Source organism: Perognathus longimembris, chromosome 22, assembly GCF_023159225.1.
Source record: "Perognathus longimembris pacificus isolate PPM17 chromosome 22, ASM2315922v1, whole genome shotgun sequence".
Taxonomy (NCBI): Eukaryota; Metazoa; Chordata; class Mammalia; order Rodentia; family Heteromyidae; genus Perognathus; species Perognathus longimembris.
The window spans coordinates 17,944,339-17,961,383 of record NC_063182.1 but is presented as its reverse complement, the minus strand read 5'-3'; the positions used below and the strand labels follow the sequence as shown (position 1 = coordinate 17,961,383).

Sequence of the window (17,045 nt, the reverse complement as noted above, 5' to 3'; positions counted from 1 at the left end):
TCATCTGTTCAGGCTTCATCGCACTCCTTAACTGACCTTTTTGCTTCTTCTTTTGAAATTACTTAGCTAATTTTCCATTTGATTGTTTATTGAAACTAGAGCTCACACAAGCTTAAAACATAAGCGGCACATATGCCCAGTGTGTCTATCGGAAATTTAGCTGACAGAAATCTTTTTGTAAAACTTGTCTTAGTTTTTTCATTCCTTTTTTTAATCTGGTAAAACCTGTCAGGTCAGACTGAGGCCCTAACATAGCCACAATAATAATTCCATAAAAACAAATGAAATAGAAAAGTTTTCGGAGTATTTTACTTCAACAAACATTTTTTTCAGTGAATATTCTCTGCTACTTCATATGAATATATCTATAGATATACATAGTTTTATATCATAGGTTTTACCAGGATACAGTATACAAATTAACTTTAAAATATAATTTTAGTTTTTTTTACATATTTAGCTGGCTACAATGTAGCCTGTTTTCGTGAAGTTTTATTACAAAAGAGTAACATATTCAAATTCAATGAGTATTTCTTAAGAAATTACTTCTTTGACATATGTTTTGAGAGCATTTTATGTCCATTTCTTCCCTGCCCGTAACTGGGAAATTTTCATGTATCTTCCAGTGGTGAGATTTAATCTTATACTTATTTGTTAGATAATCAGTCTATTTATTCATATGTAAAATGAGACCGATAGGTAAATGAATTTGACATGAAGAAGAAATGTGCTTTATGCTGAATGTTCTCAATATATTTCCATTTAAAAAATGTTCCCATAAGTTTCATCTGATATATGCCTGTGCTCTGCTTTTTTGATTTCTCCTTACCCGTATCTCAAGCCATCAAAATAGTCTCCGAAATGGTCAACAACATCAGTCCTTCTCGTTTCCCAAGTATCTCAATGCCAAGGGATCTCTGACCATCTACAGGCATGTGTTCTTCCAGCATCTCTTTCTATTTGCTCTTTTTCTTCACGGCTCAAATCAATTCCTTAACTCTTCCATGACTCTTTATTGGATAATCTCTTTTGTTGCCTGGAAACTGAGTAGCATATAATCTGGACTATTCTGTGGGCACCTCATTCTAGACTTTTTGGATTAGACTTGTACCTATTCCACAAGCATGTATTGAGTTACCGCAAAAGGATTTCAGAGCTACTAGGGACTAGGGCTCTGTCTCTGACTCCTTCCTATGTCGTACACACCATCATGTTTCCACAAGTAATGGGTATTTGTGCTCTGCAACGATGATAATGATGACAGTACAATGAGGTTTAACTGCCTCCTTCAGAGAGCCTCAGAACACAACTAGCGAGCATTCATGAATCAGAAGGTTGGTTTCTCTTATTTTCCAATCAAGAGTGGACCAGGAAGCCAGAACGTGACTTTTTGAGTGAGCTCTCAATCCATCTCAGGTTGGTTTTCAATCAAAGTCACATCTCTTCCTGTCATGACACAATACATTTTGAATATGAAAAACATAGACTTTCAGATGGGTTTTTCTGTAGGGAGAAGGCTAACCATCAGAGCTCTAATAAAGCCCTCTCCATCTTTCCATTTGGTAGTTCTACCTATACCTTGGTGAATCATTACTTTAGTTAAGGCATTGTTGCTTCATTTCAGCTTCTGAGAAGAAGTGTTGTTATTTTTTACTATCTTAGCGAGCAGGAAATTCTGCAGGGCTTCAAGACTAAACACTGAACTTGGCGAGGAGGGTAAACCATATGTAAGAAAAACTGGTGGAAGAATTCACTCAGAAAAGGACCAGGCCAGCCCAGTGTGTGTGCCCACTACCTCCTCCTCCTCCCCCTCCCCCTTCTCCTCCCCCTCTCCCTCCTTCTCCCCCTCCTCCTCCATGTCCTTAAAATTACAGCCTTCATTTTTTGCTCTTTTTTCATCTTAAGGACACACAGACACACAAAATAAAACCCAAACCAACAAACTGAAAGACTGAGTCACAGAAGCCGGGCCTCCACCAAACCAGTCAATTAAAGTACAAGGCCAATTCTGGGCCTTTCTTAGAGCCTCAATGACTATCTTAATGTCTTCCTGAATCTTTTTAATAGGAAGAAAATATGTCTTGGTTTCTGAGAACTTTGATATATACCCACTCTCTCCTCATAAGAAGTGTTTAATCTTCAGGAGCAATATTAAATACTATTTTTATGTGTGTTTATACGGTGTCCTACCATTAAGCTTTTATGATTATTCTCATGTAGTGGAATCTACAGTGTATGTGTGAATGTGTTTGTGTGTCTGTCTGTCTATATTGGCACTTGAAATCAGGGACTGGACACTGTCCCTTAGCTTTTCATGCTCAAGGCTATTGCTCTGCCACATTTCTTCTTCCAGCTTTTTTGGTAATTAATTGGAGATTTGAGTCTCATAGACTTTCCTAAGTCTGAGCTGACTTCAAACCGAGATCCTTCAGCTTCCTAAGTAGCTAAGATTACAAGCATGAGCCACCAGCACCTGGCATGGTGTATATTCTTTGGGAAAATGTTCTGAGCCTCCTTTTCTCATCATGTTCTGCCATTGTTTTGTGTTAACAGGGAATGGATATGGCAACCCCAGAAACTCACCAGGTCTGCTGGTCTCACCTGGTAACTTGAACAAGAATATGCAAGCAAAATCTCCTCCCCCTATGAATTTAGGAATGAATAATCGTAAACCAGATCTCCGAGTTCTTATTCCACCTGGCAGCAAGAATACAATGCCATCAGTGGTAAGGCAGAAGCACATTTTAAATTAATACATTTGTATCTTTACAGCTACTTCAGTACCTGTCTAAATTTATGCATTACTTAAATTCTTCCAGAAAATTAACACTATTAACTAATAGTATTATCAATGTGATCAGTCGAACTCTGTTGTATTTAGCATTATTTCTGTAGCTGGTTTGCATTTTTTTCTATGCTAAAACACACACACACAAACACACACACACACACACACACACACACACAAAATAAACTCCTCTGTGCAACTGTTTTCCTAAAATAAGGAGAACATTTCCTTCCAGTGCTTCCAATTTATAGTTCAAAAAACAATTAAATTGTACCCTTGATGAAATCAGAAGTCCCCTAAGAAGAGTAATAATGAGGTACTTCATAACATAATGTTTTTACAATACGGAGATATTTATGTTGTCAAGATACTGACAATGAAAAATACTTTCCATAGTTCGGAAAGGAACTGTCTCTTACTGATTTCAGTTTCTTCCATAGAAGTATTGCATGGTTAATATCTGATATACATGCTTATGTACATCTCAGTTCATCTTTGTACGTACAATAGCTCTCTAAAGCAAACTCAGTTAAAATTCTAGACACTTTGAAAAGTAAGGCTGTATGTTAGATTTTGTATTAAAAACAGGTTGTTGTACTGGAGTATACCTCAATGGTAGAGCACTTACGTAGAAGGTAGGTAATGCTGTACCATTCGTAAAAATGAGGCAGATGAATTATCCATTTATTCATGTAAGGAAATATGAATATATACAAATATGAATAAATACCATGAAAGGAACTATGAATAAATAGATACGAAATATGGATTAAAATATATATTATGTTCCCAGACCCTATTTTTTTCCTCATGAGTCTACATGCCAAAATTGAAGTGAAATACGTGGAACCACACACAACAACAAAGATTTTTACCACTCTTCTCCAAATTAACTGTCTTTAAGAGTGAGAACCTTCAAACTAAGATTCAGTAGACAAATTTAGAACACTCTGCAAACACATTTCTTTTTTCTTCTTTTTAAAAAAGATTTTCTGCTCTGTGGCAAACTGCAGGGTAAATCAGTACTGTGAGTTGATTAGTTTATAATGACACAGTGCAGATTAATTTTGACTATCAACCAAAAGTATCACATAATATGATATGGTTTCTTTGGAAAAGACTGGGTCTAATAAATAAAACCTCCAATGGGGTTACAGCCAAACAGTGTGGGCCATGTATGGCAGGCTGTCTCTATCAGCAGATTTATTCCAAGTCCTTTGAAACTGATGTGTTGGGTCTTTTTTTTTTTTTTTTTTGAGTGGTTGATTGGGTGTGTGGCAACCAGGTGTGACTCCCCCCTCTTGTAAATGGGGTTTCAAAGTGTAGTCTTTTTTTTTATTTTTCAAAATGTAATGGTAAAATAATGAACACTGAGACACTGACCTGCACTGAAAACTGGGTAGATTATCTTCACATTTAAGACAAACACCTCATTAAGGGAAACAAAGAATGCCTTTGTAAGGAGTTATCTTTAGAGTATGGGCTTTAAAACTGTTTAAACTGTGTGTCTCTTCAAAGATGCTTTTTTTTCGGTTTAAAAGATATTGCCCAATTATAAATATTTACAGACACTAATTATTAAAACTCCTTCCCCATGCTCTCAGTCTGAGGACGTCGACTTGCTTTTGGTAAGTGGTAGAAACACTTTTCTTCAGTGACATGTGTAAGGAAATAGCCAAATTTCCTCTTAATTTGATGGCAGTAGTTATGATAAAATCAAAAGTTTTGAATACTATCATAATGTGTCCACATTAGCTACATTTAAATTCCATTAATTTCTAATATCACCTAGAAGGGGGAAGAATTATTATTTATTTTTCTAGCCAAACTCTGTAGCTGGGGACCATGCCTTAAATATTTTAACACTTTACAGTAAAATCCAAACACACAAAAAATATTTCTTTTATTATTAAAAAAGTAAAATATTTCTTTTTCTGAGAATTAAGATGCCGTGATTTTAATCTCCTTTCCATAAGTAGTTAAATACAGGAATTAGTGCTTCCCATCTTTTTGGAGTTTAGAATCTCAAAAAAGTGGTGAGAGCTCCACCTGCTGGCTAGACTATAACACAAAGCCTACCTGTCTGTGTATAGAGCTGAACAGAAAACCCACTATGGTTGGCTTTAATTTTTATTTAATTTGCATTTGAATAAAAACTGAAACAATGGAAGTACAGTATACATATTTCATCAGTTCTCAACATAGTCTGTTTTTACCCATAATAAAGCTATGGTACTTGTTACTAGTTCAGTTGCCTAGGAGATACTGATGTAATGGGTTACTATAGCAACAGCTGGTCTCTTGAAGGATTGTAAATGATAGGGTTGGCAGAGTTCATAGAGACACATGTTAAATGATTAATTTCATGAGCTTTGTACCAAGTTATTTCTTTATGTGCAAAACTAGCACTGAAACTAATATTATTAACTTTTTTAAATGTCATCAATAATATCTTTTTATTTACTTTAAAAGAATCAAAGGATAAATAACTCCCAGTCTGCTCAGTCATTGGCTACCCCAGTGGTTTCCGTAGCAACTCCTACTTTACCAGGACAAGGAATGGGAGGATATCCATCAGCCATTTCAACAACCTATGGTACCGGTGAGTAGCCTTGCTGAGGGAAAATGGTACATTAAATATTTTTTATTGTAAAGCAAGAGTTAGTGGTACTGTCTTTATCCTACTAGAAAGCTCTGTCTAGTACCTGTGCTGTTCAGAACACACTGAGCCATTACCTGTTCCTTACTAAGAAAAAGTGAATACCCACATTTTTCTTCCTTAAATGACTAAGATTAATTTGTCTGACCTGAATTCAAAATAGAACATTTTCAAGGAAATTCAGTGGTTATTTCTTTAATGTAATAAAATTCACTCTCTTGGGACTGTATAGAGAATATTTCTAGACTACATGAGCCCATAGTATAATAAACTAGTATTGTACGCTGTAGTAATTCAAAACTTGCAGTGAATATCTATTTTTGGTGAATAATGTAATTCTTTTTAAATTAAACATACGCCTGATGATCAAAAAGGTTAATCAATGCCAAGACAACTGTAGAAATTGAAAATATTTACACTGTATTGTATGTTTAAGAGTTTTCTAGTGAGATATTTCCTCTCATTGCCTTATTCTTTCATCTAGAGTACTCTCTGAGTAGTGCAGATTTGCAGTCCCTGTCTGGATTTAACACTGCCAGTGCTCTCCATCTTGGTTCAGTAACTGGCTGGCAACAGCAACACCTACATAACATGCCACCGTCCGCCCTCAGCCAATTGGGGTAAGCAATATTACTTCTTTCATCATATGGTTGTCAAATGTGTTTTAAAATAGCAAGTGGGAGCCTTTGTATATGTGCTTCGATTCAATTAGAGGGTATAGAATTCTACTTCATAGGAATACGAAAGTCAAGTTCAGCCTGACATTTCTCAAGTAACCCAACTATTACATCTCTGAAAGAGATTGAGGCACTGCGTGACTGGTGCATTTTCTTCCTTATGTTTAGGTCATTCATCTCCACTGTTGACAGTAGTAGAATTTTTATTCAATTAACATTTTCGCATAGCTCAAGCATTTGCAGTTATAAGTTCTTTAGGTTTTTTTGTACAAATATGACCATAAGGTCCTTAAGGCTGACTTCTCCATTTCTATACATACTTTATGTATTTATAATATATTTACAATATATTTGCATATTCATATCATATATTAAAATACACAATTAAGTACCAATTACTACATGCAACACTCATTATTAAATTTAAGCAAAGGAATAATTTTTATTGTTTTCTGGTCAAAAGAATGTGTCTTTCTGCCCCCTTGTGGTAGCTTTGAGATATGTCTTTGTACATTGATCTCCTGAAATCTGTAGAATCTTCCAAATTTTAAAATACCCTAAATTCATAATTAACACTACTTCTTATAAAACAGTTTTTTTTAACTAAATCTTAAACTGAGGATATGGATTTAAGTTCAACAATTTTAAAGATACAGTTAATCTTAAAAAAATACTAAGGATATAAAATATTTAAAAACAAATGTTCATTCTTTAGAAAGATTTCATATACTGAGCCCACTTCTTCTTTTCCACTGTCATTTCACTATAGTGAAGAACATTAGCAACTCTTCTCATATCCATGATGGATTGTGATCCCTTCTTTCGTTATTAATGTAGTTCAATATTTGGAGGGGAGTGAGAATAACCCATTATTTAGAACAAAAGTTGCTGGATGATACCTGAACTTCATTTCTCATTCATTCTCCCTTCTGTTCTCCACCTCTCCCATTAGTTTTCAGGTAGTTTTGATATAATACTTGTTAAAATTTAATTACACTGTCTTCACCCACTCACCATTGGTATTTGTCCACACACTAACCAGTACATCACTGAAAATCTAGCCTTTCATGTGAACAATAAAACAAACTCACATGACCTTGTTTCCCTGCTTTTAAAAGATCACTGCTGGTTAGGCACCGATGGCACACAGCAGTAACCCTAGGTATTCAGGAGGCTGATATCTGAGGATCGAGGTCTGACTCCAAGCCAGGCAGAAAGTCCATGAGATTCTTGTCTCCAATTAACCAACAAAAAACTGAAGTGGAGATATTACTTAAACGGTAGAACACCAACCTTGAGTGAGAAAGCCAAATGAGAGTGCAAGGCTCTGAACTCAATCCCTAACACAGGCACACGTTGCGCCCACACGCACACAGACACACACACACACACACACACACACACACACACACACTATCATCAATGTTTAAGCTGTATCAAATTGCTCAACAACAAAATTTCTCTTCAGACATAAAAATTTCTGCTTCAGTGCTAACTTTCCAGTCAGACATTAATGTAGTACCTTTTAGGATCACTACACAATGTTATCCATGCAAATTTAGTATACAGATATAGTATTTTACTACCATGCCTGAGCAGTGAATCCACCATATCTGCTTTTTGTCAGTGATAATGTAACTGCTTATTTCTTATGTTTACAAAATTCATCCATTATTATACTAAATTTCCCTAGAAAGTGTCCATATCAAAAGCCATATTATTTCATCCAAATATGGCTTTCTTTCACTTTTCAATAACACCCAATGATTTGAATTTTTATTTGTGGACACAAATTTATGTACATGTTTTAACTGTACTTTAGTTTTAAAATGCTTTTCTATTACACAAAGAGAACGTAATTCCCTGCTACCCTTTATAGAAGCTTCTGTAAATGAAAAAGGAATGATAGTGCTGGATTAGAAAGATGCTGAGCACAAGAACCAAGAATGAAGCATTTGTTCAGCTCCTATTTCACTCAGCACTGAATCTCATTGTCTATAATTTAATTCTTAACTTAGAATATGGGTTTTAATTGCACTTAGTCACTTCCCTTATACTATAAATTAATAGGATAATCCTTTCAATCTTTTTATTATTTCCCCTCTTTTTCCCCTCTCCTCCTTTTCCTTCTTCTTCTCCCTTTCTCTCTCCTCTCCTTGTCTTTCCTCTACACCCACATGGTAACTTTTTTAAAGTTCCTTCAAATCCTTCAAATGGACATTCCAATGTACATGATTAAAATTTTTCAAAGAAAATCTCAAGTTGCAATATTCTATAAAATATATTGCATGAGCTGCCTTAACTCTTTAGCATCAACTTAAATAATTTATATATTTTCCAAATCCAAGTTGTTTCATAGACTTCTGGTTTATGTTCATTCTTTTTGATTGCATACAGTATACAAAGAACAGAAAGATTTTAGTTCCACCAAAGTAGATATTATTCCAAGATGCCAAGAGGGTTCCTAAAATTCTTTCTCTCAATTGCAGAAGTATGACAGAGCTATTCCTATTTTGCCCACAAAGTGTCTATTTTGTCCTTCAAAACCTTAAGTCCTCAAAGCTATGTTCTAAAAATTATCTAGTACATGCGTCTATATAAAAAAAAAAGTTAGGTGAACTTGTTCATGGCAGAAAAGCTTTCCAAATTTGAAAAGTGATGATCAAGTTTTAGGTGTTTTTCTCAACTACCATCTTTAAAGAATAAAAGGTGATTGGCTTTTCTGTTTTCTGGAAGTATTTCCACACTTTGTCTTTATTAGTGAAGGTGTTCAGTACATATTACGGGAACGATAACTTGATTGATAATCTTGTTTCCAGGAAGAGGCTTGAAGAACCTAGAATAAAACTATTTAGTCACGCTTGAGTTCTGAACAGTTTAGGAGATGGAAAGATGTTTTCTCAATGCAAAAGCATGGATAGTAGATGAAAACTTGGCTATAGAACTCCTGATGCAAACAAGGTTCATACCTGACTCCTGCCTTCCACCTACCTCCTCCACACATCTACCATAATTATCGGTGTCATTATTTGTTTCACAAAACAAGTCAACCTACACATAGACAAGGTCTAAAAATAGAACTTCCATTTGAATCTAGCATATATAAAGAATTTCGTGCGATTTTTTAAAAAAGTATTTATTTTGATAATAGGGACTAGCCAGTCTGCATTCTGTATTACACTATAATGAGGCTGAGCTAAGATACCACTTACAATTTATCATTGTAATTTTAAGCTTCAGAACTACTCAGAATGCCTGTGTATGCTGTAGTGTCAAATGAAATCACACCAAATGACAAACTTGGGCTGTTCTATTCATAGTAAAGATCCCCAATGGAGGTGAGATAAAGCTAAACCCACACACATACACACATTTGACATTGGGAGATGAAAAATTAAGTAGATAATGCACATTCTAAAACTTATTAAAAAACCATCTTAATTATATGAATTTTACCTGATTTATGTAGTAAACTATCTGGTCCTTCTCAATTTTTAAAATATTTTATGTCATCCTGCCTATGATAACAAAATTAATATGTCAAAAGGGGAGTAAAAGTATTTACTGACATGCCACATTATTTTTATCTCTTAATTTACATCCATTATTAAACTATTGTTTGATCCATAGTAAGATTGTTCAATTAAATTTTGGTGAAATAGCCTTTGTTACAGAGCGAGGAACATTTTTTCTTCCAGAAATCAAAAGATGATTTCCTAGCTGGGAATGTTGCTTATCAGTAGAGTGCTTACCAAGCATGTACAAAGCCCTGGGTTCAATTCCTCAGAATCACATAAACAGTAAAAGCCAGAAGTGGTGCTATGGCTCAAGAGGTAGAGTGCTAGCCTTGAGCAAACAGAAGCCAGGGACAGTGCTCAGGCCCTGAGCCCAAGCTCCAGGACTCTCAAAAAAAAAAAAAAGATTTCCTCTAACATCAAAATGAATTATTAAGTAACTTTGAACCAAGATAAAAAATTTCACCATTATGGATCCTTTTAAGATACAGGTGCTTCTCTCTCCTCCATTTTCATATCCTTTTCATTTAAAGATTGCTTAAATAAAACTCTTAGGAAATTAGTAAGGTAATATAGGCTGTAAAATAATAAACTATTAAATAAGTAGTCTGAAGTATAAACAGCAGATTGAAAATGACATAAATTCAATGTGAAATGTTTATATACATATATATATGAAAACTGCTTTAATTCTGTAATGTCAGAAAACTAGAGAAAGGCTTATTAAAGAAACAAATAATTTTCCTTTTGTTATTCTCTTACATTAGCTCCTCTATTAATAAGAGAATGAAAGTAGTTCTTTGCCAGTAGGTGGTGCTTTTGTATAAAACATTAACCCAAGATAAACTGATTTCGAACTAATTTTATATTGCTATACATCTTGAGCCTGTACAGAATTAACCAAAATGCCAATCCCAAACTGATCCCTTGTTTCCTCTGAAATATGTACCCATTCTCCCCTGCCCATAATGCCATTGTTTATGCCGTTCCATTGGAAAGCTGCATAATTACATACATTAACAGACAGGCTTGCTTTCCCTTGGTTAAAAAAGGTGTATCTGGATTCTTTACCATAAATGTTCCCCCATTGAAAGAGATTGCTCTACTCTCTTGACACTATGGTCAAATCATGCTGGCTGTAGCCATAAGTCTCAGTACAATCAGAATACAAACATAATCAAAAGCATCTGAAGATTGATGCCAGCCACATGACCACACTTTATCCTGAACAAAATCATTATAATTGTTCCTGTACACCTAAGCACTTTAATGCTTTTCTGTATGTAATGTGAAGTATCTAAATAGTCTCACAATCTGGAAGAGGATATTTTTTATTCACTAGAAATACGTGAGGATCACTTAGGTAAACACTGTACTTCACTCTTAAGCACAAAAAGGAAAAAAAAAAAACAGATTCATCAATCCCTTAAATGAAACCAGATCCTTATCTTAGTGCCATTTATAAATAAGACTGAAATCATGAGTACCCCCACCAGTAATACTTCATAGCAATAGTAAAATGAGGGAATATGTGACAGTGAAAGCTGAAGATAATCTATTTATCTACTTTAGTGGAACAAAAAATAAATCTGTCATTAAATTGGTATTTCAAATTTCTGTAGACAATTTTCAATCTCCTTCCCCCTTTCCCTGCTTTCCTCTCTGACCATGCATTTTCATAAGTTATTGTGTAGTATTTGTTGGGGGTCTATTCATTTGAATTCTTCACGTTCTCAGAAGACTATGTACCTTCTTTTGTACGTGCTCATTAACGGGAAGGAAATGTTTATATGGATAATAAGCCCTGAAAAGTAATTCTCAAACATTAGTAAAAACAAGAAAGGTCTAATGCAAAGCTAAACATTATCTAAAAGGTAAAAATTGGAAATAGCATAGGGAGAAATTCCACAAACACAGAGAATGCTTTTTAGCATCATGTCTTAAACCTTTTTGAAACAATAACCTATACATTTAGGGTGCCTGTCAGAGACTCCAGATAACAACTCATGAGTCCTGGACCAATTAAATACTGTAATTACAACCAAACAAATCAACAAAGGCATCCTGAATCTCTCTGAGGCAGCGATGTTCCATAGTGCTTCACAGCACATCCCATCCCTCTGGGCATGCTCTGGTGTCTATGCAAGTCTTTTAGCTGATGTATTATGTAATTGTGAGTTCCTGGGGCCTCCAGGCCTCCTCCATCTGTAACTGGGTTTCCTTTCCTCCTACAGAGCTTGCACTAGCACTCATTTATCTCAGAGTTCAAATCTCTCCCTGCCTTCTACTCAAAGCCTCAACATCAAGTCAGAACCTGTTTCTCCTCCTAGAGACCGTACCACCACCCCTTCGAGATACCCACAACACACGCGCCACGAGGCGGGGAGATCTCCTGTTGACAGCTTGAGCAGCTGTAGCAGTTCCTATGATGGGAGCGACCGAGAGGATCACCGGAACGAATTCCACTCCCCCATTGGACTCACCAGACCTTCGCCGGACGAAAGGGAAAGTCCCTCAGTCAAGCGCATGCGGCTCTCTGAAGGATGGGCAACATGATCACATTATTACTTAATAGTTTTTTTTTTTCTTGCAGTGTGTGTGTGTGCTATACCTTAATGGGGAAGGGGGGTCGATATGCATTATATGTGCCGTGTGTGGAAAAAAAAAAGTCAGGTACTCTGTTTTGTAAAAGTACTTTTAAATTGCCTCAGTGATACAGTATAAAGATAAACAGAAATGCTGAGATAAGCTTAGCACTTGAGTTGTACAACAGAACACTTGTACAAAATAGATTTTAAGGCTAACTTCTTTTCACTGTTGTGCTCCTTTGCAAAATGTATGTTACAATAGATAGTGTCATGTTGCAGGTTCAACGTTATTTACATGTAAATAGACAAAAGGAAACATTTGCCAAACGCGGCAGATCTTTACTGAAAGAGAGAGCAGCTGTTATGCAACATATAGAAAAATGTATAGAAGTCTGGACAGACCCGGCAGTGGGTGGCCATTGGTAAATGTTAGAAACAGGCCAGGCCACCTAACCTGTCCTGAGCACGCTCACAAACCTGCAGGCCTATCATTGATGTGTGGCACTCATGAACAAGGATCAAAGACCATTAAAAGAGGACCATACCTATTTAATTTTTAAAAAATGTGGAGTTTGAGAGCTAACATATTTAATTAAATAAAGAAATCTGGGTCTGCATCTCTTATTAAATAAAATATAAAAATATGTACATTACATTTTGCTTATTTTCATATAAAAGGTAAGACAGAGTTTGCAAAGCATTTGTGGCTTTTTGTAGTTTACTTAAGCCAAAATGTGTTTTTCCCCCCTTGATAGCTTCGCTAATATTTTAAACAGTCCTGTAAAAAAACCAAAAGGGACTTTTTGTATAGAAAGCACTACCCTAAGCCATGAAGAACTCCATGCTTTGCTAACCAAGATAAATGTTTTCTCTTTGTAGAAGTTTTGTTTTTGAAATGTGTATTTCTAATTATATAAAATATTAAGAATCTTTTAAAAAATCTGTGAAATTAACATGCTTGTGTATAGCTTTCTAATATATATAATATTATGGTAATAGCAGAAGTTTTGTTATCTTAATCGCGGGAGGGGGGTATATTTGTGCAGCTGCACATTCGAGTAACTATTTTCTTTCTGATTTCTTTTACTCTGCATACATTTTATAAGTTCAAGGTCAGCTATCAAAAGGATAACCTGTGGGGCTAGAACATATCACACCCTAAATTGTTTTGAAAACAGGAGCAATTTATCAGGTCAACTGACATCCATTGTATATACTAATTAGTTTCTTTCATACGATTTTTGTTTTGTTTTGTTTTTGCATTTTTATCAAATGCAGGGCCCCTTTCTGATCCCAGCATTTCACCAAGCATCTTGGAATTCAGTAAGTGAATATCCTACCATTTCCATATCCTAAATTATTTGGTTGGGGTTTCAGCCTAGAATTTGATATGCTTCTTAGAAATATGCCCAGAGTAACAATCAATGCTCAGAGTACAAGTCCTGCAAATATGGCCCTAGGAACAAGTGATATGGAGTTTACTTGGTGACTAAGTTAAAACTTCCCACAGAAGAAAAATGTGAAAGATTGGGTGCTAGAAAAGAAAGAAGCAGGGATAGTTGCTTGTCATCGACTTTTAATTATTTTAACTGACCCTTAACCATCTTGTCAGCAATATAAGACTGTTGAGCAATTTCGGTGTGTCAGGACCCCCTAATGTCACTTCTGCATAAAGCATGTATGTCATCTATTTTTTTTCTTCAATAAAGAGATTTAATAGCCATTTCAAGAAATCCCATTAAAGAACCTCTCTATGTCCCTTTTTAAAAAATTTTTCAAGAAAGTTTAACTCTTGTCAAATATTCGTCTATACGGGAATAATTTTCAGACCCTTTAAAAAGAGTGAGTGCCATAAAGAAAAGTGAATATATATTGTTTAAAAGATATCTCCGTCTAGGAATGATTTCCTTCTCTTGGAATGTGAAGATCTGTCGATTCATCTCCAATCGTGCACATTGACATACACAGCAAAGAATACAGTAGTATCAGCACCGATATATCATGTGTAGAACAGTTGTTATCCAGTTTCATTTTCCTTTACTTGCATAGTTGCTATGTGTTTCTCATCGTAAAAGGCTGCCGCTGGGTGGCAGAAGCCAAAAGACCTTATAAACGAGGCTCTATTTTTCTTAACTTGACCTGCAATCCATAATTAGACCACAATGCACCTTTGGTTGCATATAAGATGCAACCTGCCTTGTACTAACGTTTTATATACTAAAAACAATACAATCAACTATTTCATATATATCCCATGACTAAAAGTATCCAGGAACCTAAGAACAGCATTTATGCAGAGGAAAAACAGAAGAAGGTCATCCCTAAAAAGAGGCACAATCACACGCATGTGCACATACACACAAACACACATTGAGGGGGAAAATAAGAAAATCCTTTTCCTCACCATAGATATGATCACATCTTTACAACTCATTCTTATGACTCAATGTGTATTAAATATGCAAGCGTATCACAAATGTTCCTTGTCATTTCCAAACACTTCCATTGATCAATATGAATAGAACATTATCACTGGGTGGGAAAGGGTCATTATAGGAAAATATGAACAAATAGCCATATTAATTTTTTAACCTAAAATTTGCCTCAGAAACAAAGAAAAGGTGAAATTCTAATGTTCACAAAAAGTAAGCTAAAGTACCAGCAGAAGCCTTGGCTATTTATAGCAGTTCTGACAATAGTTTTTTAAGAACATGAAGAGAACAGAATCACTTCAACATGGATGCCAGTCATCTCTTGTTCCCACCATTCAACTTATATGAAGTGGTAGCAAGATAGCGAAGGGATAATCTTAAGAATTTTTAAAGATGATCTAATGAGAAGAAGCACAATTTTGATTGTGATCAGTCACTTTCTGTAAACACTGTCTATCTTTACCCTTATGCCTTTCTGTAATTTAACCATTTATTGTACTTGCAAAGCTAGTGTGGTTTTTATTACAGTAAACCCTTTGTATCCAGGAGTTTAGGGCAGAGCCCTGAGGGAATATTATTTTACTTTACTTGTCCTAGAGTAAGATGTAAGACAACATTCTTCATTGCAAGCAAAAGAACCCTAAGTAGCATTTTACACAGCTGCAAGTATTGTTCTATCTATTCCTATTTTAAAAGATTTTGGTAATTACTAAGCTTAAATACTGGTAACAGTGTCGCAATATACACAAGCTGTACCTGTATATTGTATGCATTGGTGTGTAGAGGCTGTTCATTTCAACCTTTTTAAAAAAAAATGTGTTTTTTTAGTAAAATGGCTTATTTTTCCCAAAGGTGGAATTTAATGTTTTGTAATGATGAATATGAAAACTATCTGTCATCCTTAGATCATTTAAAGGCTAACTAAAGTGAGAATTTTTGAAAAGCCAATACACTTTTTAAAAGAATGTCTGCCCTCTCACACTTCTCTATGTATTTGTTTTTCCTACTTGTCCATCTTTTACCTTAGAGATAGGATTTTGCCACCCTACCCCTTAATCCCTCTTGTTTGTTTTTCCAGAGAGTAAATGCTTTGTATTTCTTTCTTTAAAAAAAAAAAAAAGCAACTTTTTTTTAAAGAAGCAGCCACTTGAACCTTCAATAAAGGCTGTTGCCTAAGCATGGAATACTTCATCTGTTCTCCTTTGTACCATCTGCTGTGATGTCGTCATTTGTATGGCGTTAATTTCCTGCCACTACAGATCTTTGAAGATTGCTGGAATACTGGTGTCTGTTAGAGTGCTTCAGACTACAGATGTAATTAAAGGCTTTTCTTAAATATGTTTTAACCAAAGATGTGGAGCAATCCAAGCCACATATCTTCTACATTCAATTTGTCCATTTTGGTTATATTCATAATCGGGTATTGCATTTTTGCCTTCCCTGTTCATACCTCAAATTGAATCATACCTCAGGTTAATTCAGAGAGGTCAGCTAAGGGATGGATTGTGTTGTGGTTCGAATGCAGTACGGTGTACTGTTGTTGGAGCACACAGACTGTCGGCATAGGACTTGGATTGCTTCAGATGGTTTGCTGTATCATTTTTCTTCTTTTTCTTTTTCTGGGGACTTGTTTCCATTAAATGACAACAATTAAAATAGCTTGTAAATGAGGGCGTACAAGCATTTGCAACAAATATTCAAATAGAGGCTCACAGCGGCATAAGCTGGACTTTGTCGCCACTAGATGACAAGATGTTATAACTAAGTTAAACCACATCTGTGTATCTCAAGGGACTTAATTCAGCTGTCTGTAGTGAATTAAAAGTGGGAAATTTTCAAGAGTTTCTCCTGCTGGAAATAAGGTATAATTTGTATTTTGCAGACAATTCAGTAAAGTTACTGGCTTTCTTAGTGATGCAGTGTCTGTGGTGAATTTTTTTAATTAATTTTTTACTGTTTAAATTTGTTCTACTTTTTCAAAAGCAACTTACCCCTTCCCCTCCAAGCACAAATGAACTTTTTCAGTTTTCAACTCAAAGGTATGAGAAGATGGTCATGCATGGGGTGGGGGGGAAACGTGTGGATTGGACAGCAATTTTGGAGGGCTTGTACTATTCAGTCATTGTGGAAAACTTAAGGTTTTCATAGAGTGGTCAACTCTTGAATCAAAGCACTTCCATTTTGATCTTTAACAATGTGTTTAAATACACACAATTTTCTAAAGGCCATCATCACAGCAATTATATAAGCATGATATAAGTTAAGTTATTGTAGTTAAAGTGTCTAAAAAATATTTCCAGAAGCATTCCTTTTTTCCATCAAAATTGTTTTTCAACACATTATTAACATAAACATAGGTTTATATCTAAATGTCCCAGTAGCACAA

General features: G+C 35.2%; 1 protein-coding gene across 14 annotated transcripts in view; it reads left to right on the top strand.

Moving 5' to 3' along the window:
* The window catches only part of Mef2c (myocyte enhancer factor 2C), a 173,607-nt gene extending 157,033 nt beyond the window's left edge, over positions 1–16,574 (top strand). For 12 of the 14 annotated variants that reach the window (XM_048331422.1, XM_048331408.1, XM_048331418.1 and 9 more), the window contains 4 exons: positions 2,554–2,726; positions 5,261–5,390; positions 5,932–6,067; positions 11,874–16,574. In XM_048331422.1, coding sequence (XP_048187379.1) covers positions 2,554–2,726; positions 5,261–5,390; positions 5,932–6,067; positions 11,874–12,195 — 761 coding nt within the window. In that variant the 3' untranslated portion in view covers positions 12,196–16,574. The remainder of the gene's footprint in view (positions 1–2,553; positions 2,727–5,260; positions 5,391–5,931; positions 6,068–11,873) is intronic. The other 2 variants (XM_048331420.1, XM_048331419.1) reach the window with 1 other exon arrangement.
* The last annotated feature ends 471 nt before the right edge of the window (positions 16,575–17,045 follow it).